The sequence below is a fragment of the Arachis hypogaea genome, chromosome 16 (assembly GCF_003086295.3).
Source record: "Arachis hypogaea cultivar Tifrunner chromosome 16, arahy.Tifrunner.gnm2.J5K5, whole genome shotgun sequence".
NCBI classification, from domain to species: Eukaryota; Viridiplantae; Streptophyta; class Magnoliopsida; order Fabales; family Fabaceae; genus Arachis; species Arachis hypogaea.
The window spans coordinates 18,911,544-18,924,543 of NC_092051.1; the positions used below are offsets into that span (position 1 = coordinate 18,911,544).

The following is a 13,000-nucleotide window of genomic DNA, read 5'->3' on the forward strand; positions in this document are numbered from 1 at the left end:
TAGTTCAGGCTCCAAAAAAGGTTGGGGGATTGGGGGTTGGTGATGCAGTGCTGAGAAACACAGCGCTTCTGTTTAAGTGGTGGTGGAGGTTTTCAAAGGAGGATTGCCCGCTGTGGAAGAAGATTGTGTGTTCGTGTAATAAGTTGAACCCGGATGTCATGTTAGCAACTCAGCCTTTACCAGTAAAGGGTGGCCCTTGGAAGGACATATGTCAGCTGAATATAAAAGAACCGCGGATTCGTGATAAAGTGGTAAGTGGACTGGCAATGGAAGTAGGCAATGGTATGCAGACTCGATTTTGGGAAGATAACTGGGTTCAAGGTGGTACTCTGAAAGGAAGTCATCCGAGACTCTACTCTATTTCCAGTCAGCAAGGACTTGTCATCGGGGAGTGTGGTTTTTGGGATGGGCTTGATTGGATTTGGAATTTTCAATGGAGGAGGGCACTGTTCCAATGGGAGCTAGAGCTTGTCAATCAACTGCATGAGAGGTTAAGGCCAGTGAGGTTGTCATCAGGTAGGGAGGACAATGTGGTGTGGAAGTTTGAAAATAAAGGTATTTTCTCTACTAGTTCTGTGATCTAGGCTATACAAGCGGAGACATTATCAGCTGAGATAACGAGTTATAGCTTCACGAGTTCCATTTGGAAAGGTTTCGTTCCTCCGAGAATTGAGCTCTTTGGGTGGTTTGTGCTAGTGGGTAGAGTTAACACCAAGGAGCGGCTGACTAAACTAGGAGTCAACATTCTGGGGGATAGTATGTGTGTACTGTGTACCAAGGAATTAGAATCTGTTGAGCATTTATTCCTTAGGTGTGAGGTAACATGGCAGGTGTGGTGCAAGTGGCTGAGGTTACTAGGAAGGGAGTGGGTGATTTCCGGAACTGTTAAAGAAATGTTTGAGAGTTGGCATGGAATGCATAATAGACAACAGGGGAAGAAGATGTGGATGTCAGTGTTCTTTGCAGTGATTTGGAACATCTGGTTGGAACGGAATGCACGAATCTTCAAGAATGCAAGAGCAAGCCTGGAGGTCATACACACAAGGACGTTGATGAGCTACACGGAATGGAGTGGTGGTGATCCTAGGGGAGGATGAGAGTACTGGGGATAGTAGGGGTTGGTTTATTTGTTGGTAGCTAGTTATGTGTCTTCTTTTTTCTTTTATTTGCTCCACTTTAATGTGTTGAGCTTCCTTTGTTTCAAAAAAAAAAGAGATTGCGAATTCGAGTCTACTTATCTTCGGTTAAAAAAAACCTAATTTCGTTCGATCATGGTTCAATTTATCAGAGCTTTTAAGTTTCATTTTAGAAATAATAATTTAACTCTTAAAATATTAGTGTAAAAATATTTTTTTTACTCTTTATAATATTTCCTATCATCATCACAACAATATCATAATGTCCATTTGGAATTTTCCATGAAAGATGATGATGGCTCATGTGAAGTAAACAGAAGACTCACTCTCTCAACTCTCACTTCAACTTTCTTCCTTCACCAGGTAAAAGGCAACCTCACACAGTCACAAACCCACGCAAAAATAAAAAATAAAAAAGTGAAAAAAAAAATAGTTTCATTTTTCTTTTTTCTTAGTTCACATTCCTTCAATCAATGTAGAGAGCGACATCTACAACAAAACCCAGTTAATTTTCCTTCTCTCTCTTTTCCCCCATCTTCTTTGTCGACCTCCGTTGTTTCTGAGGTCGGTTTGCAACTTTTATATCCTCTGTTCCGTTTTCAATTTTTTTTTTTTGTGGCTTTTGGGGGTTGTTTTCCCTTTTGAAAATTTTTCGATCTTTAGTAGCATTGATAGTGAAAGAAGTTTGCTTTTTTGTCTGCTTCTTCTCTCTAAGCTGTTTTTCACTCCCTACATTCTCCAAAATTGTTTGATTCTCCCTTAATTTCGATTCATGGGTTCTTAACTCTAACATGGCAACGCCCCAATCTAAATTTCAAATCAAAGCCCCAGGAGCATTTTTGCCAACGATTTCTGAGATGGATTTTGCTGGTTTTGCTGTCTCTGACCAAGTTCAGGTAAGGTTCAATCTCAAGTTCGTTTTGTGTTAATTACTCTTACGCCGGAAAACTGGGCACCATCTGTTTGGTGAAAAGCCTAAAAGAAAAAAAAAGAAAAAAAAAAAAGGAGTCTTGGTAGTTGGATTGAATTGGGGTTCACTTTTGCAAGAACAAAATGAAGGATTTCCCTTCTTGTTTTGGTGAAAATGGAGTTCAAGTTGCAGATTCTTCATCTTCAAGCTCCAGTAAGAACGCTCAGAATCTTGTTTCCAGTTCTTATCAATGCCAGATTCGAAGCCAGTCCTGTGTGGTTACCGTCACATGGAGTAAGAATTTGATGGGGCATTGCCTCAGTGTCGGGATCGATGACTCTACAAATCAGTGTCTTTGTAAGGTGGACATCAAACCGTGGGTGTTCTCCAAGAGAAAAGGTTGCAAGAGCCTCGAGGCTTATTCGTGTAAAATTGATGTATATTGGGACCTCTCTTCGGCGAAATTTGGCTCCGGGCCTGAGCCATTGGAGGGATTTTATGTAGGAGTTGTTGCAGATCGGCAAATGGTTCTCCTTCTGGGGGATTTGAGGAAAGAAGCTTTTAAGAAGACGAATGTTGGTCCATTGTACTACAATGCAGTTTTGGTTGCCAAGAAAGAACATGTTTTTGGTAAGAAGTTGTATGGTACCAAGGCCGTGTTTTGCAATAATGGTCAAGTTCATGACCTTGTGATTGAATGTGACACAAGTATTAGTGAACCGTCACTTATGATTCGCATCGACAGCAAAACAGTGATGCAAGTGAAGCATCTGAGATGGAAGTTCCGGGGAAATCATACTATCCTGGTAGATGGCCTTGCAGTGGAAGTTCTCTGGGATGTGTATAATTGGCTCTTCAATCCATATCTGGGAGATGCTGTCTTTATGTTCAGAACATGCCTATCTACTGATAAGATGTGGCCTGCTCAGCCTCTTTCTGAAGCAAATCTGTTGCACTTGTCTTTCTCTCAGAGGTTTTCTGATACCAAATCGCAAGGTGTTGGCTTCTCGCTTATTTTACATGCTTGGAAGAATGTGTAGAGAGATGCAGGAATCCGTCATTGATACTAACAGAGACCTTTTTAGTGAGTTTTGATTTATCAAACATGTGATTGAAATATAGTTGGCTATAAATGAGTCCTCTTGCTTGTCTCATTTCCCTTGTCAAACTCATACCCTCAAGTTAGCTGAGCTATTTGAACTGATCGGAAGCCATTTTTTATTCCAATTGGCTGTATATTCGTCTTCAAAGTGTTGATTTTATGATCTATTTTGCTGAAACTAAAATGTTGTGGTTCTTTTTCTTGTGCTATTCAAGTGCATTCCTATTCTCTTTTACTTTAGTGTATACCTATTATATCTTGTTGAGTTTGCCAAATATTTTAACTGTTAGCGTTGCCAATTCATTTGATCATGTAAAAGTGGCACTGCAAGCTGGTGCTTTTGGAAGAAACCTTATTAGCCATAAGTGTAATAAGTGTAGGGGAGCCAAGGTCGGAGAGTAAGATTGAGAAAGATTAGTGAAATGGAATAAATTCTCTATAATCTCTCTCTTTTTCATGCTGATCTAATAACCAATGCACTGGAATTGGATATCAATATCCCTTGCCTTGATAGAATTGCTTGCTTTGATGCTTGATAATAGTTAACAAATTGTGTATGAGATACTGTCCAATTATATTTGTATGCTGAGTTGATGTATATTTAGATCTGTATGAACTATGAACCCTATTATAGCTCACACAACATATATCAGAACTTTTCAAGTATGTCACTAGACCACTCTGATGATATTTCTCTCTTTTTAGTACCATTAGCTTCTCTGTGTATGATTCACTTAATGCAAATTATGCACCAGGAAGAAACTTACTACTTAGTAATGTGATTATTTTCTTTGAAGAACATCAACCTTGACATAGCATCTGTGTGGGTAAAAAATTATACCACTATGATAGCCATTCCTTCGAAGGAGAGCCTTCGAGCAACGGTAGAGTTGTCTTCGTGTGACCTTAAGGTCACGGGTTCAAGGCGTGGTAACTGCCACTGATTTAGTTATCAGGTTAGACTATTCACATTACACCGTTTGGGTGCGTCCTTTTCCTAGACCCTGCTTTAACGCGGGATGCTTGTGCACCGAACTGTCCTATGATAGCCATTCTTTCTCAGTGTTTCTTTCTCTTATTGGGTACTGCATTTTGATCTTAGTCTTTTTAGCATAAATATATTTTGTTTTGTCTAGCTTATCTCTTAAATCATGGACGAAAGCTTCTGTGTTCTAACACAAGTATGTGAACATGCGCATGTACACTCTTGCTCCTGAGTAGTAGTGCTATGAATAGATAGGCCATAACAGTACATAGTTATATCCAGATCAACTTGGAATATATTGTTGTGATTACTATTTTTTTTCCAGTCCTTCATAATTCATATAGCCTGAGAAATGAGATGATTACAAAACTCAGATGTATATGATTTAAGAAAGCATCATCCACTTGCACTTTTGAGGAGTCCAGCTCCCAATTGTCAAGTTCATGAAGAGCTTATCTTTGCTGCGGATCAGTCAATAACGATGGCTGCAAGTTAATACTTTGGGCCATTATTGTCAAATTGCTACATCATAGCACCCCAAACAAGAATTCAAAGATTACCTTAGAAGTTTGTTGCGGATGTAAGTTTGATAAATAGATAAACATGGAGAGATTGTTTTAGTAACATAGTAGAAGGAATAAGATCAGAAACTTACATTTATACATGGTGTTGGTGTTGAGTTCTTTTGCAAATTATTATATTAAAAAAGGAAAAAGGAAAAAGAAAAAGATACAAGCTTCCTCGTTGGGCAAGCCACGTGTATTCGGACATGTCAAATGTTTTTTCTTGGATCAAGCATTACTGCATTGTTTCTTGTTTCCTTTATCCTTTTCTTTCTTCAAAAATTGTAACATTCACATTACTTTACGTTACCATCGTCCAACATTTTGATTATGTAGAAAAGTGGTAAAAGATTATTATAAATAAATTATTATTGTAGAATGAGGAATTGCAATGAAATCAGGGAATCTGTAAATTGACATGACATCTAATAATAAAGTCATATTTCTGTTTATGTTGTTTGTCTTATAGGTTGTGCACGATTGCACTTTCCCGCCTTCGGCTAACATAGGATGCCAAAAATTTAATTTAGTTTTCATGTATTGACAGAGTATAAAATTAATGTGTTTAGATGAAACTGATTTAATTCTTAACGTTTGGGTTAGTTCTAATTTTGTTTATATCGTTTGAAACATCCTATTTTATCTCAAATATTTTATTTTGTCCTTTTTTTTTTTGTCAAAATTAAAAAATTTTCTTTTAGAAATTAAAAAAATGTTCAAAAGTTCAAATACATTCATTCATCATTGTATGGAAAAAAGTCAAAAGAATAATTAATTTAGAAGGGATGATGAAAGGCATGAGTCTTTTAAGTATTGACATAATGAAAGGCACAGTTGTATAGAGGTGAAGAATAATTGCAGGTCCTTGAAGAGGAAGTGACAAGATCACAAGAGTAGAGGTTAACCCCGAAAAAGCTAAATGACATTTTCCGCAGTTACAAAAAGAATGGATCCGCACCAAACATAGCAGCGTCCGGTATGGCCGCTTGCGCAAACGGATTGGGGAGACAATTTCATAAATATGTTATAAAGGCTGCAAAATTGTACGTTAATACTTAACATCACCATAACACTGGTCCCTACTACTTAGCGGGCTTCACCATCTTCAACCATAATGATGCTTTGCATTGCATGCAATCGATTCCAACATAAACACGTGAGACATAATGTCCAGTGGCCAATGCTATCTCGGTTACTAATTTAATGAAAATCTTACTTTTCTCATTGTTGGAATATGAATTGATATGTTATCCCTCATTATACCGGTGGAGACTCAGATGCAGTTATTTTTGTGTAAAATTGTTAAATAATTTAATATATTTAAATAAATTATTATCTAATAATTTTTAATTTTTAAATTCATATAAACACAACTACTTATGAATTTTTACCACATATGCCACAAGCCCACAACATTGCATATTATCTTTGTGACTTGTGTAATTCATTTTGTCTTTTAATTATGTAGTTGATCAACTATGCTGCATGCAAATAAAAAAAAAGGTGATTAATCATATAGCTGAAAATTTTAAATATATATTCCGATTTTTAAAATTAAAAAAATAGATAGATATAGCACAACTCATTGCAACTTGAAAACTTATGCGCCATCTGCATCACTGCATGAATTAACGACCTTGTGTTCTGCGTTGCGGACAAAAGTAGAATGTCTCGTATCAGTGTCGTGTAGTAGTTTCTGATGCGTATGTATATGGTTTTCCGTTTTTGAGTTGATTTGAATTCGTGGCATTGCTTCACTCGACCATTTTCCGCTAAGGATTTGCGTCCACCCGTTTCAACTTTGATGATTGCAGAAAATTATGGGTCAATAAAACAAACTCGTGTCCATGAATGAATGAAAGAGTTCCATGAGAATAAATAATAGCTATCAAATTCCATGTTGGTTACAGGTACAGCTGTGTCGTTTGAAACCCGGATGTGGCGTATGTGTGAAAGCTCGCTGGTTCGTTGTGTTCTTGAACAAATAATGTGATATTTGACGAACAAAGATGACAAAAAAAGAGAGGCAAACAAGTTTCCAATTTAAATTGTATAGCCATGAGCCATCTAAAGTACTAGGTTGTCGAAAACAAAAGGTAAGCCAACCTTATGCCCGAGTGAAGTCCTATGAAATGGTAATTTTAGATCCACAGGACCTGCTGAAACTTTACACGTCTTAAATAATAATTAAGTTAAAACGCATAACTACATGAATTTTCAATTAAAAGTAGAGAAGAAAAAGACGGGGGAATTCTAACGATGTTGATTCAAACCGGCAACAATCTAAGGCAATGTCAAAAACTCGGCTAAATAAATAACAAGAATCTTCAAGAAATGCTGCATCATGATGACAGTGTTAAGCTCTTCAAGGCAGTTGTAAGTTGAGGAAGCTTGTCGGGAGCTCTCTGCTTGTAATCTTTCTCCAACACTTTGGCTGCTAGAGATTGTACCTGTGATCCTTCTTTCTCTTCCTTGCTCTTCCCTTTTGTAACCTGTGTGATGGCCGACGTGCACTGGAGAACAGGAGCACAGCTCAATTTTCAGGCATATAAATTACTAGTTGTGTAAAGAACTCATTAATCCCAAGCTTCAGAAGAAAATCAACAATCTATGGAGAAAAATCTTAAATTCATCAAAGCATAACTAAATGATTGCTTTCACTATAACCAATAAAACCTTTTTGTTCATCCCTCCACCAAATAACGCCATGTTAAGTTCTACAGACATGAAGTTGCACCGAACCACACGACAAAACACTCACAAGGGAGGAAGGGAGAAAGAACTCACCAAGCATACACCAAAAAGTGCTCTTGTATTCTTGCCTCCAGTCAGGTCAATAGTGGATGTATAGTATTTCTTGGCAGTTTGGAGATTCTCTAATCCACCAAGTGTATAAAGCACCTGAGAGTATCATAATTTAAGATGATGCTGATGAAAGCTCGTAGAGCAACTATTGCGCTGCCATTCACATAATCCATGGCATGCAATGTTCTGTGCCCTGCTATTAACATAGCAAAGAAATGGGGAAAAAATCACAGTTACTAGAGACATAACTTACATCGGCATAGGCTAAGTGGTAGAGTGGCACAGTAGGTTGCGATAATATTAACTCCTCGTAGCAAAATGCTGCTTGTTTATACCTGATAGAAAGATAGAAATATTAGTTAAATAATAATATAATAATATAATGCAGTCAACTAAATAATCGATAACATAATAAAATCCTAATAATAACTTTTTTCGGATGGAAAGAGAAAAACAGCAGAATAAAAAATCTTACATTTGCAAGGAGACATATATTTCGGCCAGTTCTCTCCATGCATCATGATCTGCCATGAATCTGTTAAAATAAGAAAAAATAATTCAAACACTTGATTTAGTTTTTTAAGGTACAGGAAAAAATTTCCTTTTTATCATCAATGAAGGGATGGTATAAATAATTACAAAAGGGGTCCCTCACATTTCTAGATATTTATTAAGCCATTCAATAGCTCCTGGAATGTTGCCTTGTGCCTTTGCCATAGCCACTCTCCTCTTATGGATGGTCTGTAAAGTAGAAAAAACAACCAAGGGGAGACAAACTTAAGCTTTTGGCTTTCTTTGATTATGCAACCCAGCTTAAATTGGGTGATAAAGATTATGCATCAATCATATGATAAAACATAACAAAAAAGGAAATCATTGTTTGATCACATAAAGTAAGAGAGCAACTAGTATGCTAGTTCCTTTAGGTTTCCCATAAGGATAAGTGGCCTTACTTGATCAAGAGGATTATCCTCCAGTAGGCTTGAGTATGCCTTGTCTGCTAATTCCCAGGACCCTTTAGCTTCAAGCAACAATGCCTCCAACCTGCCTGTAATTTTTCCACGAGTAAGGCACCAGTAATCAATTTTTCCAGGGAAAAAATATGCAGAAATGCATATGCACAGTGAAAGCTATTTGGATAATTGAGTAATAAATAAGATCATAGGAAGCACAAACACATTTAGCCAAAGTAACACTACCTACATACATAACTCACAAAACTGCACATGCAGTCCCACTTAAATTTGTTTTCCCTTTTAGGCTTCCATGGTGGATAAATGTAGTGCGAGATAAATCATAAGAGTTGCGTACTTTAGATTGTGCTATATACTTGACAAATTAAAGTTACCATATCCATAACATAAAAAAAGTGCAAATTAGAAGGTAACTTACCAACTCGTTTACTGTCTGGGAATTTCTTCCGGAGAACCTTTATACAGTCCTGATAAATAAGTAAATTATTGTCAACTTCAAGAGGATAAAACCTCAAGCCATTAGGTTTCTCATCACATATGAAAGGAAAAAATGCAGCAAACACTCGATTTTGGCAACATAAATAACATGATTGGCAGCATACACACTGGTTTTCAAAAATCTAAAATGCTAACAAGATCAAAACATCTTGCCCAAAAGTTTTAATTAGAATGATACAACCTGTTGTGAAAGAATCATGATTCATGCTACAGCCAGATATTGTAAAACCATTATTTTCTCCATCCACGACCACCACAAGAGAAAAGGGGAGTAGGGGACTCAGACTTATAAAAGCAATTGGCCAGAAGATGAAAAGCAGCCAAAGACACCGCATATCTCATCACTCATAAGTGACGTAATGTTGTACAACCACCATGCTCCATGAAAACAAAGGTATCAAATAATCATATAATGCATTGAAGAACACATAAGCAACATTATAACACGCATGCCACCTCCATAACATAAGTAAGAATTAGAAAAGGAAAAATATATACATTAGTAAAAAGACAATGCATTCACAACATTGTTGAATGATCATAGAACTAAACTGAACTGCAAGCCAACAAAGATACCTCAATAAGTGGAAGCAAAGATTTCATAATTCAACGTGCAAAGCATTGTATTATATGAAAGAGACTAAGGGAGAGGAAAGAGATCAACACCTTAGCAACATCAAGACTTTGGCAATCCATAGCCGCAACAGCAACCTGTTCATACAAAGTCCACTCTGCATCAAGAAATAAACAATCAATAGTCATTCAGAAAAAGTAGACTTGCAACTGAACTGAATTTTAGTGAAAAAGCATTCCATCACTGCAACTAACAGAAACCTAATATATAAAGGAAATCGGTACATAACATAATGAAATAACCAGAGAACTAAAAGCATAAGAATGAAATTAGGTCAAAAAGTAAGGGTATGATGGTGACCTTCAGGGCCAAGAGCGGATCGCTTGGAAGGATTGTTCAGGATGGAGAGGCCATGCTTGAGGACTTTGTCTGAGCGGCGAAGCTTGAGCTTCCTTACGAGACAGAGGTACTCCCATGCTCCACCTCCGGCGTTGTCCACCTGGCTCTCGAGGCGGTTCAGTTGGTTCTCCTCCGTTTTCGTAACCATCTTGTGCCCCAATTCACACGCAGATCGAACAACTGATCGATTTTATTCGCAATCAGAATAAGAAAAGAAAGAGTAGTGTCTGCTCTCGGCGGCTTGGGAGGGGTTTGAGGTTTGGATCTGATGCAGTGATGGTGTTGGAGTGAAGTGTGCGCCACAGAGAGACGCTATCTAAGGTCCAAATTGACTTTGGATGGATCGCACTTCCCACTTTCACTTCCACTGCGCCACCCTCCTTGCCAACTAAACTCGATTAAGGGGAAAAAAAAATATCTCCAATATCGAAATCTATGATATAATATAATCCATATTTATATTTCTATACTCTCTATAATAATAATGAGAATATAAACAAAAGTTTGTGTACACATTTTTCTTTTTAAAATATTTTTATTAAGAGTAATACTACATGTACACTAAAGTCAGTCACCAAAGTCAACCAACAATATAAAATACATATTAGAATTAGAATACAAATACACATTAAAAATAAATTAAACTAGACATATATTTATACACAAATATATTAGTGGCTTATTTTAGTGGCTGATTTTAGTATACAAATAGTATTTTTATTTTTATTTTTTTTATACTTGTATTTTTGTTTTATTAAATACTTTAAAATGTTACTAAATCTAAAAAGTGAATTTATAATCATTAGTTTAATGTAATATACACATTATCTTAATTAATTTTAAATTTATTATTATTCATATTTAATCAATAAAAAGTAGATTAATAAACACACTAATATCTATTAATATATTAATTTAAGGACCAAAATTGTACTTAATGCTTAATTTAAATTATAAAGGATGAGTAATTATAAAACAGATAATGATACCGAATATAAAAGACATGAAAAAAATTACGAGTCAATTGCTATATTGATTATTTGTGGAGTTACCAATTGCTACTTGCAATATGTTCTCAAATAAGAGAAAAGGACTTCAAAATTACCAGGATATCAATGACTATTAGAATTAAAAGAAAGAAATGAAATGCGATTTTTTGAACAATTTAGAATGAAAAAATGAGTGTCTAATCGTTTATGCAATAACTTGGTTTTTAATTATGGTTTGAAACCCATAAAAGGTGTTAGTGAAAAAGAGATGGTAGCAACATTCTTATACAAGCTTGGATAATGAGCTTCTTATAAAATGTTGGAAGAACGATTTCAACATTCAGGTCAAATCATATTTTGTCAATTTCATCATGTCCTATTAAAAGTTTGATAATAGCCTAGAGAATAATAGTTAAATTTATAGCCTCCTTTTTAACTCTGGTTCACTTAGCTTGAAACTGGATTTCAAACTTATTTGTTGTTGAGTTTGTCAAGTTGATATTTCAGACAATTTTATTTTGTCTCTTTACAATAGGTCAGGAACAAAGCAACTCTTTACTTTTGGATTGCTGTGACTTCTGAAGAATGGACAATTCATGACACTTTTGTTTTGTCTCATATCGAAGGAAAACAAAAAAAAAGTAGAGAATAGATAATCACACAACCATATATCCTGGTTCAACCACCATGTGTAATTTAACCTACATTCAATCTCCACCACAACTGTGATAGAATTTTCACTATCTTTCACAAAGATTACATTCACTAATTTTTCTAAGATCTAACATAAACCTATCTAGGACAAACCTAACTTCTACCCAAGTTAGATTTGGCTAGATTCACTCCTAGACTTTCAACCATTAAGTACTCACCCAATTTAGTAATGGAATTTTTCAGGATCATGTGTACAAAATAGAAATACAAACAAAAGAGTTTGACATAATTTTTTGGCTTTTTCTATATAACTCTTTTTGTCTTTTCTCTCAATGGATTTTACTGATACCTCACTTAATGTCTTTTTTCATTAAAAAGAAATAAAGAAAGATGAACACTTAAGAACAAAAAATTTAATGTAAAATCATAAAGGAGAAGAAGGGATAACTTGAAAGCTATGAAGACCCAAATTAAATTTGTGGCTCACTCCTTACTTCAATTTCTCGCCGTTTATCCCTTTAATAGAGGAGTAAAACTTCCAAAACTTGAACTTATGTTGAACAATTTTGACTTCTTCTTCCCCAAATAACACAACAACAGCGCAAAGAAGAGATAGGACAGTAGCAGTGATTAAAGTTAACATGAATTCTTACCTAACTACTTTTCTTTCTTCCTTTCTCAATTTTCTTCAAAGATGTGAGCCATTCATCAATACTTTGGCTCCAAATTTTGTTCTTGACCTTTAGTTTGTAGCAGAGCTTCATAACCTCCATTTTCTTCAAGTTTCTCATTCGGTGCATGTAGGAGGAAAGCATCTTTAACAAGCTACAATGAAGCACAAAGATAAAGATGATTTTCTGATTTACCTTTGATTTGATCTTTGCTTTTGTTCCTAACCTCTGACTTTTTTTCTTCTTTCCTTTTTGTTTAATGATTTGGCAATCACCTTTTTCTTCTTGATTTGAATGCTAATCAGAGCTTCCTTTTCTTGTTTTCTCTTGGAGCTAATTCACGTGGGTTGGAGAAGAGATAAGAGAGAGAATGAGTTACTTCTTTTCATCTTGGATAGTGATTTATAACTATTCATTGGGCCATCAATGAATGGAATGAGTTGAATGCTTTTGGTCATAAGCTCGATCCATCATTAGGCTTTACTTGTTACTCTTTTATTTGAATTTGGCCTGCACACTAGCCAAACAAGTTATTCACACAATTTTGGACTTTTGACCCAATGTTATAATGTTTGATCATCGTCAAATTATTGTCTGTTTGATTGAAATAATGTCTAATTTTGTTAAAATTGAGATTTCTGATTGGTTTGATTTGAAATGATCTTTATATTTAAAAGTCTGGAATTGATTTTATTGGAAACTGATTTGGTCTTGAACCTCTTGAAAAGAGTTGAGGATTG

At 35.6% G+C, this 13,000-nt stretch overlaps 2 protein-coding genes across 2 annotated transcripts; one reads left to right on the forward strand and one right to left on the reverse strand.

Moving 5' to 3' along the window:
• Positions 1 to 1,673: 1,673 nt before the first annotated feature.
• Positions 1,674 to 3,383, forward strand: LOC112758248 (uncharacterized). Its single transcript, XM_025806865.3, has 2 exons — positions 1,674 to 2,032; positions 2,184 to 3,383. Exons 1-2 carry the CDS (start codon positions 1,928 to 1,930, stop codon positions 3,084 to 3,086), a joined length of 1,008 nt encoding a protein of 335 aa, XP_025662650.1. The 5' UTR covers positions 1,674 to 1,927; the 3' UTR covers positions 3,087 to 3,383.
• Positions 3,384 to 6,719: 3,336 nt separating this feature from the next.
• On the reverse strand, positions 6,720 to 10,471 carry LOC112758249 (uncharacterized). The gene is made up of 9 exons (XM_025806866.2): positions 9,908 to 10,471; positions 9,640 to 9,704; positions 8,894 to 8,942; positions 8,455 to 8,549; positions 8,157 to 8,242; positions 7,977 to 8,036; positions 7,755 to 7,836; positions 7,484 to 7,597; positions 6,720 to 7,209 (listed from the first exon to the last, which is right to left on the reverse strand). The coding sequence occupies exons 1-9, from the start codon at positions 10,092 to 10,094 to the stop codon at positions 7,039 to 7,041; spliced, it is 909 nt and encodes a 302-aa protein (XP_025662651.1). The 5' UTR covers positions 10,095 to 10,471; the 3' UTR covers positions 6,720 to 7,038.
• Positions 10,472 to 13,000: the final 2,529 nt, after the last annotated feature.

What these genes read in the sequence shown, in the direction of transcription:
- LOC112758248 (XM_025806865.3), top strand. Translation starts at nt 1,928, where the DNA reads ATGGCAACGCCCCAATCTAAATTTCAAATCAAAGCCCCAGGAGCATTT. An exon ending in CTGTCTCTGACCAAGTTCAG is followed by an intron (nt 2,033 to 2,183) that starts GTAAGGTTCAAT and finishes CACTTTTGCAAG; the next exon opens with AACAAAATGAAGGATTTCCC.
- LOC112758249 (XM_025806866.2), bottom strand. Translation starts at nt 10,094, where the DNA reads ATGGTTACGAAAACGGAGGAGAACCAACTGAACCGCCTCGAGAGCCAG. An exon ending in ATCCGCTCTTGGCCCTGAAG is followed by an intron (nt 9,705 to 9,907) that starts GTCACCATCATA and finishes TTCTTGATGCAG; the next exon opens with AGTGGACTTTGTATGAACAG. An exon ending in ACCACTTAGCCTATGCCGAT is followed by an intron (nt 7,598 to 7,754) that starts GTAAGTTATGTC and finishes TGATACTCTCAG; the next exon opens with GTGCTTTATACACTTGGTGG.